Source organism: Lutra lutra, chromosome 16 (genome assembly GCF_902655055.1).
Source record: "Lutra lutra chromosome 16, mLutLut1.2, whole genome shotgun sequence".
NCBI classification, from domain to species: Eukaryota; Metazoa; Chordata; class Mammalia; order Carnivora; family Mustelidae; genus Lutra; species Lutra lutra.
In genome coordinates, this window is record NC_062293.1 from 5093162 (window position 1) to 5113751 (window position 20590).

The 20590-nt window shown below is 45.9% G+C and overlaps 1 protein-coding gene across 9 annotated transcripts in view; it reads left to right on the plus strand.

Annotated features, from left to right (window-relative positions):
- Nucleotides 1–20590, plus strand: part of RNF157 (ring finger protein 157) — an 81256-nt gene that overhangs the window by 40850 nt on the left and 19816 nt on the right. For 7 of the 9 annotated variants that reach the window (XM_047706099.1, XM_047706101.1, XM_047706093.1 and 4 more), the window contains exons 3-9: nt 12390–12464; nt 12822–12910; nt 16922–17068; nt 17522–17639; nt 18079–18145; nt 18424–18467; nt 18812–18859. In XM_047706099.1, coding sequence (XP_047562055.1) covers nt 12390–12464; nt 12822–12910; nt 16922–17068; nt 17522–17639; nt 18079–18145; nt 18424–18467; nt 18812–18859 — 588 coding nt within the window. The remainder of the gene's footprint in view (nt 1–12389; nt 12465–12821; nt 12911–16921; nt 17069–17521; nt 17640–18078; nt 18146–18423; nt 18468–18811; nt 18860–20590) is intronic. The other 2 variants (XM_047706097.1, XM_047706100.1) reach the window with 1 other exon arrangement.

A 20590-nucleotide genomic window follows, 5' to 3' on the forward strand; every position in this document is an offset into this window, starting at 1 on the left:
GGATCAAGCCCCGTGTTGGTCTCCCTGCTCAGCAGGGGGTCTGCTTCTCCCTCTGCCCCTCACCCCACTCCTATTTTCTCTCTCTCTCTCAAATAAATAATAAAAATAAAATCTTTAAAAAGAAAGAGAGAAAGGAATCGTGGTCCACAGACGTGCCAGTGCTGTCTCCGAGGCCTGCTCTCACCGTCGCTCAGGGAGCCCCTACCCGTGGGCAGGCACCACGGAGGTGCAGAGCTGGGGTGCACGGGGTGCTTCATGGGGTGCAGGGCAGCCTGGCCTCTGCATGGGCAACCCTCCGCCGCCGTCCGTAACCCCAGTTCCCCAGCAGCGGGTGCGCGTGTCTCCCTGCAGGACACAGGCTGGTTGTGCAGTTCTGTGCTTGGTTTTCCTCAGTGGCTCATGGTTGTTCCAGGTCACGTCGTAGAAGTCCTGGTTGTTGGATTGCCAGGGCCGCAATCTTGCTTACCTCCCGTTCCACGTTACAGAGTATCTCCCGTTGCCTTCCAGCTATAAGCTGAGAACCTCAAAGAGCCTTCCAGTCACCATGGTAGGAATTTCTATGTCTCCCCAAGAGCCTGCGGTTCCCGAGAGGTTGAATTCCGGTAGGGCATGTGGCAGATTTGCAGCAGCTCTCCTGGGTCACAACAAAGTGAGATACATCCTAATACTGTTTACTCCAAGTGCTTTGGGATTCACAGATAAGAGAGATTTACCTAATTGCTGATATTTCCTTCGTACATTCAGTTTTCTAAATACAGGTGGTCCTTGTTTCATGGGGCTTCATCTTACTGCGGTTCGCAGATGTTGAGTTTTGATTTTTGTTTGTTTTAAGATTTTATTTATTTATTTGACAGAGAGACAACGAGAGAGGGAACACAAGCAGGCGGAGCGGGAGAGGGAGAAGCAGGCTGAGCAGGGAGCCCGATGTGGGACTCAATCCCAGGACCCCGGGACCATGACCTGAGCTTAAGGCAGATGCTTAACCACTGAGCCACCCAGGTGCCCCAGATGTTGAGGTTTTTGGGGTTTTTGTTTTTTTTTTTTTTTTTTTTTTTTTTTACAAATTGAAGGTTTATGGCAATCCTGCACTGAGCAACTGAGCAAGTTCTAACAGCATTTGTTCCCTTCGTGTCCCATTCATTTGACTCACTTTATTGCAGGGGGTCTGGCCATGAACCCACACAAATCTGAGGTCTGCCTGCATTTGCAACTGTATGACAGGTAGAATTCTCTAAAGAAGATGGTGTTATTGTGGCGTCTGGTTGGCTCAGTCTGTTGAGCATGGGATTCGGTTTCAGCTCAGGTCATGATCTCAGGGTCCTAACACCAAGTCCCACATCGGGCTCTGCACTCCGCATGGAGTCTGTCCCACTCCCTCTGCCCCTCCCCCTACCATCTCTCTCTCTCTCTCTCTCTCTCTCTCTCATAAATAAATAACATCTTTTTGAAAAAAAGAACATAGTATTATCACTAATGAAAATCACAAGTGATCACTAATGATCACCAATATTTTCATAGCATTGTATGAACCTTAAAACACTTATTGATTTTTAATTACCCTCGGAGATAGACGAGGGCTGTAAATCCCATTTTACAGATGAGGAGACTGATGCCCAGAAACGATAAATTACTCCCCCGAGGTCTCACTCATCAGTAAATGGCGAGAATCAAAGCCTGAGGTGGGGTCTTCTAGCTCCTGGTGTTGCCATCACTTTATTAAATAGTCTCATTTCTATTCTCTAGTCTTAGCTCCTAGTTAAACTTAAGTTTTTTTTTAAGTTTATTAAAAAACACTTGGCGGTGTGTGTTTTCTAGTTATTCTGTGAACACTCTTGCTGCTAGCCTGCCACTTAGCCTGAGGGCCAGAGAGGATCCTGAGAGCCATCATGGGCCCTTTCTATGCTCTTCTGAAGACCTCATTGATGTATTCATACCTATTTCTGTCTTCTCCGTGTTCCGGTCTAATCAATCACTCTGGGTGATACGAAGACAAGTGCAACATGAATTTTTTTCCCTCAAGTTTATAATCATTTTCACAGGAAGATCAAACACATGCACACGCGGGGAGGACGTGATACACATGTTGTACAGTTTCGCAGAAGCTCTGAGAAAGGAACTTTATGACATAAGTTTGCTGACTTGGAAAGTGCCTCTAAAACACTTGAACTTGTGGTTTGTTGGTTAATGTCGTTTCTTAACAAACCAGCACACAGAGATCTGCTGTGGTATTCAGCAGTGAAACTAAAGCATCTGTGTTGTAGGAATTTCCTCGAAATTTCTTTGAAACATACTGGAGCTCAGTGTACACTCTCACCCCTGTTTCCTGTTGTCGTCGGACACGCCGCCTTACGGGAAACTATGCTTACTGCTGTTGCATTTCAAAGAAAAATTTGGTTAATTTTTTTCGGATTTTAAAGAGATGCATGGTAGCCTTAATTTATAACGAAACTGTTCTACAAATTCTATAAAAGTCAAAGATTCCTGAGTCCAATAACAGTTTGCTACATGTTCAGACTAGCGTCCCCAAGAAGCACCCTTATTGCCACCTGTAAGATGGCCTTGCCAGGCCCATCATGTAAGATGGCAGCCCCAGTCATTACAGAAGTCAGTCTTTAGAAGGCAGCACTGATAAATGAACTTTGCGTAAAGGTTGCTATCATACAAGAAGAAAACGTAGTCCCTAGCCGTTTTTCTGTTTATTCACATTTTAAATGCTGGAAACACCACGAGTGTATATCCTCAGCTAACCTGTACCTTAAAATATGTTTAAAGGAAAGAGCAGAGCACACGGGTGGCCTGAGCCCTTCACAGAAGTAATGATAATAATAAGAACCCGTGGGCAGAGGTGATGGTCTACAAGGTTATTTCACAATTAATAGCTAAGCCATTGTCTCCTGGCCTCTAACCTTCCCAGATGCTGGGGCTGGGGCCCAGGGGTCCCATTTCTCCATGGCCCGCAGTGCCCTGCCAGGCTCCGCCAACAGGGGGTGCTGGAAGGGTGGGGGAGCAGAAGGGTCCCCCTCAGAAATCGAATAGGATCTGCACCAAATCAGTAGATTGCTTTGGGTAATATGGACATTGTAACAATATTAATTCTTCCAATCCACGAGCATGGAACATTTTTCTTCCCATTTGTCTGTGTCATCTTCAGTTTCTATCAACTACACTTAAAAAGGAGAAGAGAAATTCTGAGTCCCAGGTTCAGCAGGTGTCTGAGATCAGATAACCTCCACCTCTCCCCTCTGTTCCCTCAGCCTGGAGGGGAGGGAGCTGCTTCCTGAGGTCACTCTCTGTCAGCTCAGTGTCCTCTTGTGTTTTTTTTTTTTTTTCATTCTCGAATGCCTATTGAACCAGTGCCTTATATTAGGTTCTATTAAAATAACCAGTGTGGTTTCTCTTTTCCTAACTGGACCTTGATTAATAGAGCCCTTAATCTCACAAATTATGAGGTGCGAATAGGAAGCATATATTACTGGTAATGAAGTGGGGACTTACTGAGTTACAGTGATTTGTCGGAAATTATATGACCAGTAGTGTAAGATCCAAGACCACACCTTCTAATGTGAGGTCCTCTGCTTTTCCATCGCATCTTAGCATTTCCCTTGCTGAATAACCTTTTACACAACCATGGTCCGTTTAGCCAAACTAAAAATTAGCATGGGTGCGTTACTACTTTTTTTTTAAAAAACTCCAGACTTTACTCAGCTTTCTTTTCACAAAGAAACCCAAACCAAAAAAAAAAGGGGGGGGGATCAAAATCAACTACTACAGACTTCATTAGGACCACACTAGTTTTTCCACTCATGTCTCTCTTTCCAATCCAAGATCCCACATCACCTCCTTGTCTTACCTCCTTTCATCTGGGCAGTTTTCTGGTTTTTCCTTATTTTTCATGACCTTGACAATTCTGAGATGTACTGGTTAGGTATTTTGTAGGACTTCCCTTCGTTTGGGTCTTCGGGTGTTTTCTTGTGATCACACCAGGGCTACAGATTTGGGGGAAGACTCCCAGGTGGTAAGTGCTCTGATCACCTCAGAGGTGCATGATAGCCCAGCTCAGTACTGCTGATGGCGACCTTGATCACTTGGTCAAGGTGGTGTCTGTCAGGTTTACCCACTATATATCTTTCCTTTTCCATAATTTATTTGTTAGAAGCCAGTCACTAAATCCTTGCTGAACTTTTGACTTCCCACTTAATTAGGGAGCTATGCTTTCTTAACAGATTATTAACTAACGCTTAAAGAATCTTTGTATTAATGGTCAAGAATTACAAACCTAGGAGTCAGATTAGCGATGTTAGGAGATGTGACTGTATATTGCTTCTTGGGGAATTATTATCCATTGTACCATCTTTTGTCTTGTACCATGTTGAAACTTGGAACTTGGCTATTTTTAGTCTCAGAAAGCTTATGGTTAATGCCAGGACACCTTTTTATTCTGGATGAACTGGAATCACCCTGACAGGCCCTGAAAGGTGATCAGAAGCTCAGGGTCTTGATAGCTCAGGGGAAATCAGTAAAAAGAGGAAGCGCCCTAGAGACACAGTTGCTGAGAAGAGGAAAATTGGAGATTTTAAAGGATGTAGCTGAAGGAGTGGAGATTTGCAAGAATGGGCTGAGAGGGGACAGGTGAAAGACATGGAGAGAGGCGGAGATCTCAAGTAGGAGGCCAAGGAAAGGATGGTGCTGGAACACAGAATGAGAGAGAAGCCAGTGACAAAAGTCGACCTTGGAGCTGGAGTGCATTTTGTCTCTGAGATTTACCTTCTGTATTCAGCCTATAAAGGTTATAGTTCTAGCTGCTAGATTTCACTATACGGAACACTTAAATGAGCTCAGGCTTTCATATGAGCCAAGTTAGATAGTTCAGTTGGGTTATATAACCTTGGGTATTCTTTGCTGTTAAAGGTGGCTGAAGAGTCAGAGCTCTCAAAACTTCTGGAAGTTTAGCAGGGCAGAGTGGAGCACATATCACCTTGTTAAATCAGCTGCAGAATCCAGATCATAATATTAATAACTTAGAAATTTAAAGTTACCCAGACATACGCCATAGGTTTTTATTATATGTTCATTATATGGGGTTTCCAAATCTCATGGTTAGTTGAAGAAAATAAGGGTTACTTATTTTATTGTTACTCAATAGGGTTATTGACTCAGAGTAACCGCTTTCTTCCTAGGGCTGTATCGGCAAATTGGTAGCCTCGCCAAACTCACCAGGCCTCACCAGGGCTGAGAACCCTGTCATTGATTGGCTTGTAAACGTACCTAGTTCTGCATTTCATACTGTTGTCCTTTTTCTCAAGCCAGAGTGTATTTTCTCTCCAGGAATATGAGAGGAGACTTGACAACTCTTATAATTAATCTTAGACCTTATTTATGTCATGTTAGAGTCAGTATATTTCAGTGGGAGCACAGAAGGACCCCTTTAACTTGAAGACCAGCTTACAGTTTTTTGTTTTTGAAATAAGGAATGAAGAAGCCTTTGTTCCTCTTGCCCATCTTAGTAATTGGCCTGTTGAAAAATGACTGGAAAACTAACACTCGGTGACATTCATACACTTCTTTGGGAACAGAAAAAAAAAATATGTGTGCTATGTTTTAAAATACCTATTTCGACTAATACCGGTGCTTGTCTCTCTGGGCACATTCTTTACATACAGTGTCAGGCATCTGAAAATCTCTCACTTAAAAGTGGATTCTTACTTGTGAGCTAGGTTATGAGTCTTTTGACCAGATGAAATCCGGAAGTCAGGCGTTCAGAATGGAGTGCTTGTCTGAAAGGAGTCGTTTCTCTGACCATTAGTCATTATTTACCAACTTGCTAGAGGGAAAAGATGACTGTGCCACTTTAATAAAAGCACTTCTTTTTTCCCTTTTAACCCCCCCTTAAAATTCTCTGGTGTCAAGCAAAATCCTTTATATCTAAAAACAGCTCATCTTCAGAAAGGTACTTTTATTTTAGAAGCACAGAATGAGTGGGTTGTGCTTTATCTGGGTCCTGTTGTTGGAGGGGGTGCGGAGTGTCTTGGCAAGAGCTTTCTATCAGTGGGGAACTGAAAGTCTAGTAGGTTTCAGTTGTCACCAAGGCAGTACACAGCAATGGTCACTGACCCAGATCTGTGTGATTTTATGGTGGGTGCTTTACTCTGCAGTGGATTTTTCATGCTTTTCTTATCACCTATTAGGGTGATTGGAGAGAATTGGTTAATTAAGAATAATCTCATCATAGGGTGTAAATATTTTGGAAAAGGTCAACATTAGATGTTATGTCACATAGCCATGACATTGGTCCTGTGTGCTTCCTGCCAGGGGACCTTGCGGAGGAGTTAACAGACTATAAATAGACTGCCTTCTTGGATTGACTCCTTTGGTAACCAAACCTGGACGCCGAGCATCTTTGTGTTAAGGTCATCTTGTGACACCCTCATAGCGTCTCCCTCCCATCTTTGATATACGTGAGAAGAGTGTCTTGCATGTTGTCAGCTTTGTGATCACTGGTCTTTCTACACTGGCGATTGACTCCCCACGAGGATTGGATGAGAAATCAGTAAAAAGGGGTTTTACTGCTGTAAATATAGCGCATTTGACGTTCTGGTCTACAGCAGGCACAATACAGTCTGTCTCAGGGCTGCAGCTAGTTAAATAGGCAAATTTGTATTCATTTCACAGCGTTCAAGCCAAGACTAAACTGTTCTCCCCTGACGCTGATTTAAGAAAATGTTCTAAAGCATCACCAGTCTAAAAATACCCACTGGTAAGTCTTGGACACACTACACATCTGAGAAGAGGGGAAGTAGAGAAAACTGAGAAAATAAGCAGACATCAAATGAAAAGGAAGTGAAATTTAAATATAAAAGCCCTATAATCTATAAAAGAAAGCATTCATGTAGTGCTGTAAATGAGTTATTCATACGACCCCAGATGTTGGTTTCCATAGTAACTATTATTTGATTCTTTGGCACAAATATTACATATCTGCTAATATATAAAATGAGTACTTTTCTATTTTAATTATAGATTGTCTAAAATAATCTCCTTTCTCTTTGGAAGCAGGGTTTTGGCATTTGGAGCATTTTCTTTCCTAAATAAAAACTGAATTAGTGCATTTTAATTTGTTTTTCTCCTTCACCCTTCCCTCCCCCCATTTTTCAGCCTTTTTTCCTATTAAGATTCCTTTCAAGGAATGTTCATGGCATCATTGTTTATGATAGTGAAAACTAGAAACAGATCAAGTGTTCCTCTTCGTGAAAGATTAGTGAGTACATAATGGTAGGAAGTAGACTTCTCTAAAAACAACCAGGGCTATTTGGGGACACGATCAGTTCCAGGTATGGAGAAAAACACGAGATTGACCTGGAATATCTTGTGGCCCTAGAAAGTAAGGAAGTGCTCACAAAATATGGAGGCATTGCAAAGGACAGAGTAGCCAACTGAAGGAGCCCCCAGTGGCCATATCTGGGCTGCCATATGCATATGACCAGGGCTGAAGCCAATAGAAAATGTTAGTAAATTATGAGGTTTTTAAAAAAGATTTTATTTACTTATTTGACAGAGAGAGAGTACAAGTAGGCAGAATGGCAGGCAGAGGGAGAGGGAGAATGAAGGCTCTTCGAGGAGCAGGGAGCCCGATGCGGGGCTCCATCCCAGGACTCTAGGATCATGACCTGAGTCGAAGGCAGTTCCTTAAACCGACTGAGCCACCCAGGCGCCCCAAATTATGTATTTTTAAAAAAAAAAAAAACTTTTTAATGAAGTTAGTTATTTTTCTGAATGACCGTAGTCCTTTTTATAGACTACTGGGAATTGCCCAATAATTTACAGCCAAAATAAGATATTTTATAACCTCATAGGCATTGTGATCATATTTTCTACCACAAAATCTGAGTGCATCTATTGGGGTGGTTTAACAAAATATCTGAAATTAGAATGGTTTAAAAAATCTAGGACGGGGCACCTGGGTGGCTCAGTAGGTTAAGTGTCTGCCTTCGGCTCAGGTCATGGTGCCCGGGTCTTGGGATCAAGCTCCGCATCAGGCTCTCTGCTCGGTGGGAAACTTGCTTCTCCCTGTCCCTCTACCTGATGCTCCCTGGCTCGCTCTCTCTCTCTCTCTCTCTCTCTCTGACAAACAAATAAATAAATTCTTTTTTTTTTTTTAATCTAGGACACATGGTTGATACATGTGCACACACATGCACACACACACAGACTCGTTCAGTCGCTCACCTTCCGTTCAGTCTAAACATGCAGTTCCTCATTTGGCCACTAAGTGGCACTTGGCCAGTGTCACGCAAGTGTAACAGGAAACCGATGAACACTGGGATAAAAGGCCGAAGAGGAACTTACTTGCTCAGTGTTCAGGCAGAACCTGGACGGACAGTCCCCTGGGGCCCATTGAAAGAATTCATTTGGCTGAGCCTGTACTATACTCCTGTCCTGGACTTGAGGTGTTCGGGATTTAAATGATGCTGAGACTTGGGCAAATTTCAGTACAGACACAGCAGGCCAGTCCTGGGAGGGTGATGGCACAGATACAAGCTGTCACAGCCCTGGGCCCCTACAGACAGAACCAAGAGAGGGGGGCCTGCACCCTCACCGAATCCCAGCCACGGCGCGGAACTCAGGGCAAAGTGCGGGTGTTGAACGGATGGGTACGCCTCTTTGTTCTTTAAACAGAGTTTCGCAGAGAAACCACTGTGTTCTAGAAATATCTATCAGTGCCACGCTTTTGAGCAGCTCGGCAGGAGGTGAGCCGCGGCCGCTTCTGCTGCTGTCAGTGCTCTCTGGCACCAGCATACCCTGAATGTACGGTCGTGTCTTCTGCAGGTGCTCTTAGATCTTACAAACGAAAGGGTTTTGTCCTGCTGTGCTCCAAGAAAGCTTTCTCTAAGACCTTAGATACTCCAGTTACAATGTGAAAGGAGTACGGTATTAGGTGTTCTTTTGTCTGAACTGCTGGCTAAGCATAAGGATGTAATCCGGAGTTGTGACTGGCTTCCAGAACCTGAACAGGATTTGGTATCTTTTGCAGTGAGTGTTTAAGTGTCAGACTCTGCGCTGTGCTCAGGCTCCTGGAGGACTCGCGGGATCAGAGCAGCGTCCCCTGCACGAGCTGAGGCAGCTGCCGTGGAAAGCGGTGACTTTGGAGTCAATTCCCAGTTCTGGGTTCCAGTCCTGACGCTGCCACTCGTTAGCCCCGGATCTTCAGTAATTACACAAATCTTTTACACAAAATTAATTACACAAAACTTAGAATCCAGTTTTTTTTGTCTGAAAAATGAGGATGTCAGTCCTGACATTCTTCATTTATCTAATCAACCAACATATTTTTCAGCTCCTTGAGGACCTGACAGTCTGGTGTGCACGACAGACGTGTCTCTTAGTGTTGAACATATTAAATAAGAATGTATTTCTTAAATTTATTTTTATTCTTAAAAAGATTTTATTTATTTATTTGAGAGAGAGAGGGCGCACACGAGCAGGGGCAGAGGGAGAAGGAGAAGCAGACTCCCTCGCTGAGCAGGGAGCCGGACATGGGGCTCAATCCCAGGACCCTGCAATCGTGACCTGATCCGAAGGCAGATGCTTCACCAACTGGGCCACTCAGGCACCCCACTGAAGAATGTATTTAACCTGAAGGTTGTGGGGTGCCTGGGTGGCTCAGTGGGTTGAGCCTCTGCCTTCGGCTCGGGTCGTGATCTCGGGGTCCTGGGATCGAGCCTCACATCGGGCTCTCTGCTCAGCAGGGAGCCTACTTCCCCCCCTCTCTCTGCCTGCCTCTCTGCCTACTTGTGATCTCTCTCTGTGTCAAATAAATAAATAAAAATATTTTTAAAAATTAAAAAAAAAAAGAAACTGGAGGTGGAGGGTGGTGATGGTAGCATGACCTGTAAATACATTGCAGGCCGCGGAACTGTGTGCTTAACATGCTGAAGGTGAACGTGTTATATGTATTTTATCACAGTAAAAGTAAGATGAAGAAGTACGTACCTAAAGAACCCAGCCTGATCCTGGCACGTCGTACATACTCAGTAAGCATCCACTGAGTTAGAGAGTGAATGGTAACAAGGAAGGACCAAACAGAGTTTTTTCTCCCAGATACAAGTACCCCGACACAACTAGGCCAGTCAGGAGGAAGAAATGGCCTTTTCGATCTTGTACAAAACATGCCACCACCAGGCCCACAGGTGGAGGAAGACTGCCAGGGCTTCTGTAAGATCAATCCTGATTTCTTGCCTCAAGCTCAAGATGGCCTTATGGAGTGCCTTCCCGTTTCTCAGACACCGTTCTGGGCTACAGAAACTGAACAGCCTCATGAAGGATATCTACATGCAGTTTCTGGAATTCTGTTCCACTTTTCATTAATGAACACAGGCTTTAGGTAAAGACTAGTGTGCAAGGAGTAAAGTTTGATCTGCTCGGAGACTAATGGACCAGACCTTCAAGGTCAGTACCTTTCTGACAGAGAATGGAAACTCCAGGATTATTCCAAGTGGAAGACGAAGAACTCTCATCTTTCTTTTTCCCTTTCCTTTTGTTTTTCTTTTTTGGGGGGCAGGGAAGGGTAAAGAATGAAAGAAGAATCATCTTTTCTTTTTTTTTTTAAAACTCAGGTAGGATTTATGGGTAACTCCCAAGTACCTGTGTAAATGAGTATGATTAACTTTGCTACTCCAGAAAAAAATTTTAATCCCAAAGTCATTTATTTTGGCTTTAGAATAGACTAGCATTTGTGTCGGATTTTCTTGCCTAATTACTTTTTGCTTAAGCTTATTTTAAAATTGTTTTAAATTCCTTTAGTGTGACAGCCTAGGAAAGTGGGGGGTGGGGAAAACGGGCCACAGATAGGATCTGAACTAGAAATTGCAGCTTTCCTATAGAAAAGCCTCCTCATATGTGCCAGTGGGAGAGCAAAATTGGAATCAGCTTTCTGGAGAACAATTTGGCAAAATATTTTTTAAAGTCTTAAAAATATGCTTACTCTTTGATCCAGTAATTCCACTTCTAGGAATTTGTCCTAAGGAAGTAATCAAACAAGCACGCAGAAACGGAGGAACAAGGCACTCACCACAACATCTGTATCGGCAAAAAAAGAAGAAAAAAAAGTGTAAAACCAATGGAAAACATTGAATACTATGAAACTGATTAAATAAAAGATGTCCCTTTCTCCAATGTAGTAATAATGTTGTCTGATTATAGACTTTTGAAACATTTACCACATCTTTCTAAGTGAAAACGAGAATAAAACAGTGGGCACAGTTTGAAACTGTGCCTAGACACAGAGGAGGGTAGGTGAGTAGCTGGACAGATGGGAGGATGGATGCCTATCTGGAGAGACACATGCTACAGAGTTAACTTTAGTATTGCCAAGTGGTGAAATTGTAGCCGATTTTATACTTTTTGTGTTTTTCAAATTTTCTGCTTGAACTTGTATTACTTTGTAATTAGAAAAACGAACAGTCCTAATATTTTAAAAGAATATGCGTGTAGTGTATCAATGAATAAGGTCAATGTTGCTATATAATACCCACAAAGTGGGTGACGTAAACACGCGTAACGTAGACTAAATGTGTTTACTTCAGCGTCTCATTCATGCAAGTGAATTATCAACAATCATACTGAACACATAAAATCAGATGTACCTTAGATTAAATTATGTTTCCCAAGAAAAAGAGCCACATTCAGCAAAAATCTGTGAAGGTACAGTTAGGGGATCATGTGAGTGTCCTATTTCTAATCCCAGCGCTAGGAGGTAGACACTTCTAGAACTAGGAGTACTGCAGTTTCGCCAAGCTACAAAGACTGGCCGGCGGATTTTCTCGGAATTTTGTGTAAAAAATGTTTATTGTTCAGGGCACCTGGGTGGCTCAGTGGGTTAAGCCTCTGCCTTAGGCTCAGATCATGGTCTCGGGGTCCTGGGATCGAGTCCCGCATCGGGCTCTCTGCTCGGCAGGGAGCCTGCTTCCCCTCTCTCTGCCTGCCTCTCTACCTACTTGTGATCTCTGTCTGTCAAATAAATAAATAAAATATTAAAATAAATAAATAAAAATAAAATAAAAAATTTAAAAAATGTTTATTGTCCAGATAACACGAGAATACTGACAGCGTTTAAAAATCATTCTTAATAGTCTGAAAGCAAAGCCCACTTAAGTCTTGTACTGTGTCCCCCTCCGTATCTCAATTTCATCATCCACAACTCCCCATCCCAATGGGGAAAGAGTGAAAGTGTAAGGTAAATGACAGACAATCATAAACCTTTGATGACCCCAAAATAGCTCTTGGCTCCCATTTTCAGAAACTCTGCTTTACATAACCAGCTGCGGGGAGAATTTGTTCTTCACTGTTTGCAGCCTCGGCTCTGTACACACGATGGGGTTCTCTTTTATTTGCAGTTCCTAAATGCCGAAGACACCATGTGGTTTCACGGAAGGAAAAAACCATGCAGGTCTGGCTCCCTGTTGTCTCAGGTCAGATGGAAAAGCCTTTTGTGATTAACTCGGCCACAGTGTGTCCTTTGGTATTTGGAACTTCAGTGGGCGTTTTTATTAGCTATCCACATTTTGAATGCTGACTCAAATAAGCTGCCTACAGTGGAAAAAGCAGATAAACCTAGGCCTTTTGACGCCAAATAGAATCCCCGTTCGCCCACTGGCCGTGACCTTGAGCAAGTTCACTTAACATGTCGGGTCTCTCGGTGTCCTCACTTAGTTAGGAGAGTTGTGCCTTCCTATCTCACCTTGAAAGGCTGTTCTTTGTCAGCCCTGGTGGGGGACAGTTACCCATCTCTCTAAACACACTGCCTTCTCCCACTTTGTTTCTCACAGTTTCCTTACGCTGCCCCGCCTCCCCAAGAGCCTGTAAAGACTCTGAGAAGCCTGGTCAACATCCGGAAGGACACACTAAGACTCGTAAAGTAAGTTCCCCGGGGCGGGGGGGCTCACCCAGGTTTTGGTGCAGCACAGCCAACTCCCCCCAGAGACTTAGGAAGCAATTTCTGCAAGACGCAGAGTCTGATCCCCCCCGGGGCTCAGGGATGTGATCCCCTCCCCCGGCAGTGACCGAGCAGTCCCCGTCCATGTCCACGGAGATTAGGTCTCCCCGCATCCAGATTATTCAGAACTTGGCGTCTGTGTTTGTGGAGGACTTGTCCCTTTCCTGGAAGCAGTCCTTATTATCCTTGTTTTACGATTTAAAAAAAAAAAAAAGAAGAAGAAGAATTATTGAGGGAAAAACTGAATTTTGCAGCTGCTTCAGCAAGCCTAGGGGAAAATGGGATATTTGAGGTTGGAATATAAAATCCTTGTTTTACTGCTTACATTTACTCGTCATCTCCTGTGTCCTCCCTCTGAGGAACTCGTAGTGCTGATTGGTTAATCGTCATCAATATTAATTCTCATCAACATTTGCCTTCTCTGTGCCATCCCTAAGACAGTGTAATTTTGACACTGTTGCTCAGGGTAGCAGGCCAGTCTGCTGAGGCTCTCAGTGCTCCCCTGGGAAGACGGATTTGGCGAGGGCAAATCACGGGTCCCAGATTTCTCTAAATGGACAAGAAAGATGTCAGTCCTGTTAGTACTAGGAAGTTTATTCCTCTCAGATAATTGTTTTAATATAACTTCATGAAGGTATAACTCACATGCTGTACCATTCGCCCTTTGAAGTGTACAGTCCAGTGGTTTTTAGTATATTCAGAGTTGTGCGATCATCACTACTGTTGAATTTTAGAACAGAAGAGACCCTGAGCTCACTGAGGGTGAGTCCACACGTCCCCCGAAACCCTCTTCTGAACCTAAGCAACCGCTAATTTACTGTCTGTCCTTCGCTCTTCATTTTTATATTTCATTTGTCCCTGAAGTTTTGACTGCTTCCCCAACTATTCCCCCACCCCTGGCGTCCGCCCTGGGGACCAGGCAGCCGTGGAGGTGCTCTGCCGGGGAGCTGCCCGCAGCTGGGCCTCGCCCTCCCTGGGGCCCTTCGCCCTCCCTCGGGGGGCCCCGTGACAGCAGAATGGATTGAGGCTCCCGAGGCCAGACTCTGCACCTTGTTTCTCTCTCATCACGCGTGGCTGTGGCTCAAGGGCCGGGGCTCCATCAAGTGCCGTGCTGGGAGGCCCTAGCTGAACCCGCCTGCCTGGAAGCCGAAGACCAGCCTGCTTCCCAGCCCTTCCAGCTGCCCTCGAGCACCTCGATCACACTCTTCCTCGAGCTTCAGGCTTCCCACCCGTAGAGACTGCACCATACTTCACCTCTCATGGCTGTTGTCAAGGTTCAACAAGATAATGGGAGGGAAAACACCTACTATTCAATAACCGTTAGACTGAAGAGTGTTCTTGCTCTGTTTTTCCCAGATTACGGGAATAGGGTAGATTCTGAGTCACAGACTTCCAGGGAAAGATGGATGATTGAACATCTTTTGCTTCCAGCCAAAACCCGCCAGTAAGAGCATTGTTTAAAAGGATTAATCCAGAAGGACTGGGGGAATGGGAAAGGAACACCAGCAGTGTGGTGTAGGGACGAGAACAAAGGCAAGTGTTAAATAACTTAGCAGGCCACGGACATGAGAATCCTGAGTGAGCGGAAGGAAAAGCTGATAATCACCCACTTAAACTGTTACCCCCCCGAGGGCTCAGGAACTAGCAGTACCAGGAGCTCTGGACGCTGAGGTGGAGGGGGAAAATGAAGACGATTGGTGGGAAGCTTGCTGAGGGGCCGTCAGATCCCCTCCCTTATGCTGCACAGCCAGAGCTGCCCTCCCCACACCCTGGCCAAAGGCCGGCAGACAATTCTCAGTGGAAAAGTTAAAACACAGACTCTGGACTCGGGGGACCCCGGCACAACTAAAGTTGAGTTCAGTACTAAAAATGGGGGTTAAGTGAATTTAGGTGCACTGGGTGTTGAGCCCTCCAGCCTGCCCCCCTCACATCTTCTGCCCCCAGGCCCTTGTCCAAAGAGAAGAACACTGTCTCTGAGGAATAGGACCCTCCCAGACAGGAAGACCAAAGAGAATGGCTTTGGAGATTCCTCCAAAGACCCAGATAGGGCCCTGGGGAAGCCCAGGGTCCCCAAACCACACCATGCACTCAGAGTTCCAATAATGGTCTTTTCTTTTTTTTTTTTTTTTTAAGATTTTATTTATTTATTTGACAGAGCATAAGCAGCGGGAGAGGCAGAGGGAGAGGGAGAAGTTGGCTGCCCGCTGAGCAGGGAGCCTGACGTGGGGCTCTATCCCAAGACCCCAGGGTGGTGACCTAAGCCAAAGGCAGACACTTAACTAACTGACCCACCAGGCGCCTCTGGGGTTTTAAATGTCTTAAATAGGAGCAAACACCAAAGATTCTTAGATGCGTAGGAATACCTATAATATGAAAGACAGAGGCAGAACAAACCAACAAGAAAAAAAGGATTCAGAAATTAAAAACATAGTAGCCGAAATGAAAAAGCCAATGGAACAGAAGAGGAAAAGTCGAAATAGTCCAGAAAGTGGGGCCAAAAGGTTGAGATACAGAAAAGAGGAAAGATACAAAGAATAGAGGGCCAGTGTACAAGGTCCCACATGCAACTAATGGTTCTGGAAAGAGAAGAGAGAATATAGAAGGAAGGAGAGCATCATTAACGACTGAATAATTTAAGGAAACTTCCCCAAACCAGAGGGCCTGAGTTTCCAAATGGCAGGGACCACTGGAGCGCCCAGCTCAGTGGATGGTAAGGCAGAGATCGTACATCAGAGGAAAACAGGATCAGCAATTGGAATGGCTTCTTCTTGGGAGCAACGCTAGAAGCTGAGAGATAATCCGGCAATGCTCCAAATGTCTTTTTTAGAAGTATTTATACCCTAGAACTCCTTATTCAACCGGACTTTCAATGCAGTGTGACTGTAGAGTAAAATCTCTCAAAGAGTTTATCCCTCCAACACATCCTTTTCCAGGAGGCTAGTGGAAGAGGAGCCCTGCCACAGGGAAGGCGTACCCTGAGGAAGAAGGCAGGAGATGTGGAAAAGAGGTGGCGGGCCCTCCCCAGGGTCATGGGGGAGGCTGGTTCTGAGAGGCTGTGTGCAGGCTCAGAGAGCCTGGGGTCCAGAGAGCATCTCGAGAAGACATAATGCACAGAACGCTTGGTGCTTTTGAACGTGGAGAGAGACATGTAACCAGCCAGAAAAGGACTAGGGTGTGGGTGAGTGAAAAGGACATAGGACACTGAGCCACTGAAGTAGGAAATGAGCCCAGACTCCAAGAAAAACTGACGAAGGAAAAGACAATCAGCGACCACTCTGTGGCTAAGCTGATCATGTTAATATAAACCCAGTAATGCAGACACAAAGGTGCTGAGCTCCCAGAATCATGATGTGCACACTTAGGGACAGGGGGCGTACTCATATGGGGCCGCTTGAGGGAAGTGAAAGAAATCCTGGCTCCCATGATAGGAGGTCCATGGATAACACCTGAAACTGAAGTCAAGAATCACACAAGCATGTTCTGTAGGAACACACAGGTGAATGCCAAAATGGTCAGCTGGAAGAGGTAGAGATGGTCTCTGAAAAGGAGGAGGGGAAGGGGTGGGGCCTGCTGCTTTTGTGACAAGCCTTGTGGAAACTGTGAGTAGAAACTTTGATCACAGTAAAAACAAAACAAAGCAAAACAAAAGGGGGGCTGGCCAATGCCCAAGTGTTCACGGTAGCACTATGAAGTATCAGACACCACTGAAATGCCCCCCGTAGTGGCCTTGAGGGACTCTGCTGTCGTTCAGAACGAAGATGTGGGCGTAAGTCTATGACCATGGAGAGAAGCTCATAATGTAGTAAGTATAAATACACGTGTGTCTCTGTGTGTGTGTGTCTGTGTGTCTTTGTGTCTGTGTGTCTGTGTGTGTGTGTATTTAAAAATACTGATTTGCTCTCCCCAAAGTGCTGAGTCTTTGTGGTTTCCCAGGTGTGCGGAGGAAGTGAAGACCGCTGGAGAAGAGGCCGGCAGGGCTAAGGTCCACTACAACGTGGAGTTCACCTTCGACACGGACGCCCGGGTGGCCATCACCATCTACTATCAAGCCACGGAAGAGTTCCAGAATGGGATTGCCAGGTGAGAACGAGAGACCAGGTGAGCCGAGTCCTCCGGGCGACGGGCGAGGGTCCACACCTTCCCCACTCGACCATGGAAGAAAATCTTCTACCACGAGGTGAAATCTGGCTCCTGAATTTGGGTTTTCTTCTCCAGAGCCCCACCTTTTCACCTTTTCCCTTCAAACTGTGCCATTGTGTGCCGTGGCAAGGGGCAGCGGAACCTTTTATGTCATCAAGATGCTATTAAACATCCATTAAGCTGCCTTTTTGGGGATGGTGGGTTGAATGGATAAGTTTAGCGGCCTGATCAAGCAGGAGCAAAGGAAACAGACCATGAAGGAAATATTTTCTGTCCTATCCTTTTCTGTCCCTAGAGCCTGTTGATGTTGAGACCAGGCGTGGGACAGAGGAAACAGTCCCTCCGTCTGGGCCAGATACTGACTTTCGCTCTGCTTCCCTCTTTGCTCAACAGCTACATCCCCAAAGACAACAGCCTACAGTCGGAGACGGTGCACTACAAGCGCGGGGTGTGTCAGCAGTTCTGCCTGCCCTCCCACACCGTGGACCCCTCGGAGTGGGCGGAAGAGGAGGTGAGTGGCCTCTGGGACCAGGCGACGGGCTGCTGGGCAGAGGCTCAGGAACAGGGACCTAGGGCCACATCTGGACTACAGCCAGCAGGTCCGCTGTCCCCCATGCTTGGAGACCACACTGTCCTTCAGCCCTGTCTCCTTCCCACCCTTAAGATAGGCCCAACACCCTTAACTTTTCTGTTCCAAAGGAGCCCATTCACCTCAGATACTTGGAGAAAGCCAGGAGCTTGCAAGGAATCTGCAAAGTTAGAGGGTTTCATAGCCACAAGGCTTTAGAAAGAGACAGTGGCCTTCCACGGGACAGACTCAGGTGGTCACGAGGTTGAGGAATGAGAGCACAGATGAATTAATGCGTCTTGACGACGTCTCCTTCCCTGATGGATTACTGTGTCATCTCAACATGCTAAGTCCTCTTTTCTTTCCTTTTCTTTCCCGTTAGCTTGGCTTTGATCTGGACCGAGAAGTTTACCCTTTAGTGGTCCATGCCGTGGTGGATGAAGGAGACGGTAACGGGCACCTTTTATCTTCTTCCGCTGTACACGCTGCCCTTTGGTGGTGCACGAAGGACAGGCCCTCTCCGTGGGGCCCAGGCAGGCGGTCCCTGGGTCCCTGGGTCCTCAGGCGGACAAGAGCAGCATGGATTACAGAGTGTGCCCCTTCTCACAGCCCGGAGCATCGGTTCGCCGGGCACAGGGAATCGGGGAAGTTAGAAGGCCAGCGAGGTGTGTTGGGCTTTCTTCCTCATCCATGTACCTTTGTTTATTTATTTATTTATTTTTTCCAGAGTATTTTGGCCATTGCCATGTACTGCTGGGCACTTTCGAAAAGGTGAGTAACTTTACGGGGCCTCGCTTTATTCCATTTAACTGGCTTTCATGCGGGGTCTCGGGCAGCCCTGTTTGCTGCTGCCTGAGTTGCAGCAGGATGGGTCCGGCTCGGAGGCTGTGGTCAAGCCAAAGGAGCCTCACACCGGGGGCTGCCCTTGGGTCTAATGCCAGCCCTGCTACCAACTCGCTGCGTGACCTGCAGCTCTGAGCCCTGGGTTTCCTCTTCTTCAAATGGAAAGATCACACTGGATACTTGGAAGGCCCTGCGAGTGTGAGGGCGGCAACCAAGAACACCTGTGCCTTCTTGCCCTCCTTCCGGGTCATAACGGTCCTCTTTCATTCCAGCACACGGATGGAACTTTCTGCGTCAAGCCCCTCAAACAGAAACAAGTGGTAAGTATTGGACAGCCAGGGCTCCTTGGTGTCCCCCTCCACCCTTCTTTCTTTTGATCGCTCATTCTCTTTTTTCTCTTTTGCTAAGCACCCTTCTTTCTCTCCCACCGACCCCCCTTTTTTTAATCAAAGAAAAGTAAAAAAGGGAGTACTTTTGTATGTTAGAAACTCCTTGGGTGGCCTGAAAGGAATACTGATTTGGGGTGTCTTTATTGTTCCAGAATTGTTGGTGTTGAGGCGGCCATTATCTGAGCAAAGGACTTAAGAAATGAAAGGACAAGATTTGTCTCTTGACATTAGGTTTCGGGAGAGTTCTTTTATTTAAAATGCCAGGGTGAGAAACATTCCAACTGAAGGATAAAGTGTTGGGGTCCAATTCAGAGCCAGTTAGGGCCCTTGGCTTAATTCATCCCACCACTGCTTTTCTAAATCCCAAGTTTACTGGCCATCTGCCCCCTTCCCAGAATGACCAGCAAGTTATGTGTATGTCTGCTCCTAACCCCCACTGGGTCCCAGCACTTTTTTTTTCCCCACTTTTGTCCAAGCAGAAGCAGAGTCAGTGAGGAGGGGAGAATGGGGTCAGGGGCATTGGCAGGACCCCCTGTAGGTGGGTGATAGAGGTCTGAATTCTGTATTGTTCATTCTTGGGGATTAAGTGTTCTCCCGTCTTCATGAGGTCAATAGCAGTCAATAACACCTGAACATAAATTTGTTGATAATATCCTTTCCAATTTAACCGATTAGTAAGTTGAAACAAGTTTTAAAAGGCAGAGGAGAAAACAGATCCTGAGCCCAGGATACTGCCTAGGAAGGCCAAGCCTTGGTGAGTTGGCTCATGGGGAGGCCTTGTTCTCCAGGACGCCTAGAAAGGCTAGGGAACTGAAGGTAAATGATTTGTCTATTTTCCTATTGCTAGCTTGACATTAGCAACAGACTTTCAAACTGGAGAGTGGGTATAAAATCAGTGACAGGCTCAGTCTTAGGGGAGGGGATCAATAGGGGACAGGTGAAGCAGAGGGAGGTGTGAGATCACACAGAGAGACAAGGGAAGAGCCTGTTTTGGCACTGACATGGCCCAGGCTAGGGCAAGTGGGCATTGAAGTTGAGGGTTTTTTTTTTTTTTTAAAGATTTTATTTATTTATTTGACAGACAGAGATCACAGGTAGGCAGAGAGGTAGGCAGGGAGAGAGAGGGGGAAGCAGGCTCCCTGCTGAGCAGAGAGCCCGATGCGTGGCTCGATCCCAGGACCCTGAGACCATGACCTGAGCTGAAGGCAGAGGCTTAACCCACTGAGCCACCCAGGCACCCCTGAAGTTGAGGTTTTAAGGGTTAGGGCCAAGAGGGATCCTTGGCCATGTGGGTGATGGGGTGGCTCGTGCAGGTGGAGGGGCTCAGTTGTCTCCCCTTCAAGATCCTACTGTCTTTCTGTCTCTCTTCTCCTGTTTTCCCTTCCACTCCTCCCCTTGCCTGTTTCTCCTCTTTCTTTCTCTGTTCCATCCTTTAATAATAAAAATAATAATATTTGTAAAGATTTATTTCTTTACGGGGCACCAGGGTGGCTCAGCTAGTTAAGCGTCCAACTCTTGATTTCAGCTCAGGTCATGATCTCAGGGTGGTGGGACCCAACCCTGCCTCCCGCTCCGTGCTCAGCGGGGCGTCTGCTACAGATTCTCTCTCTTCCCCTTCCCCAGCTCCTCCCCCTGCCTGTGTGCTCTCTCGCTCTAAAAATA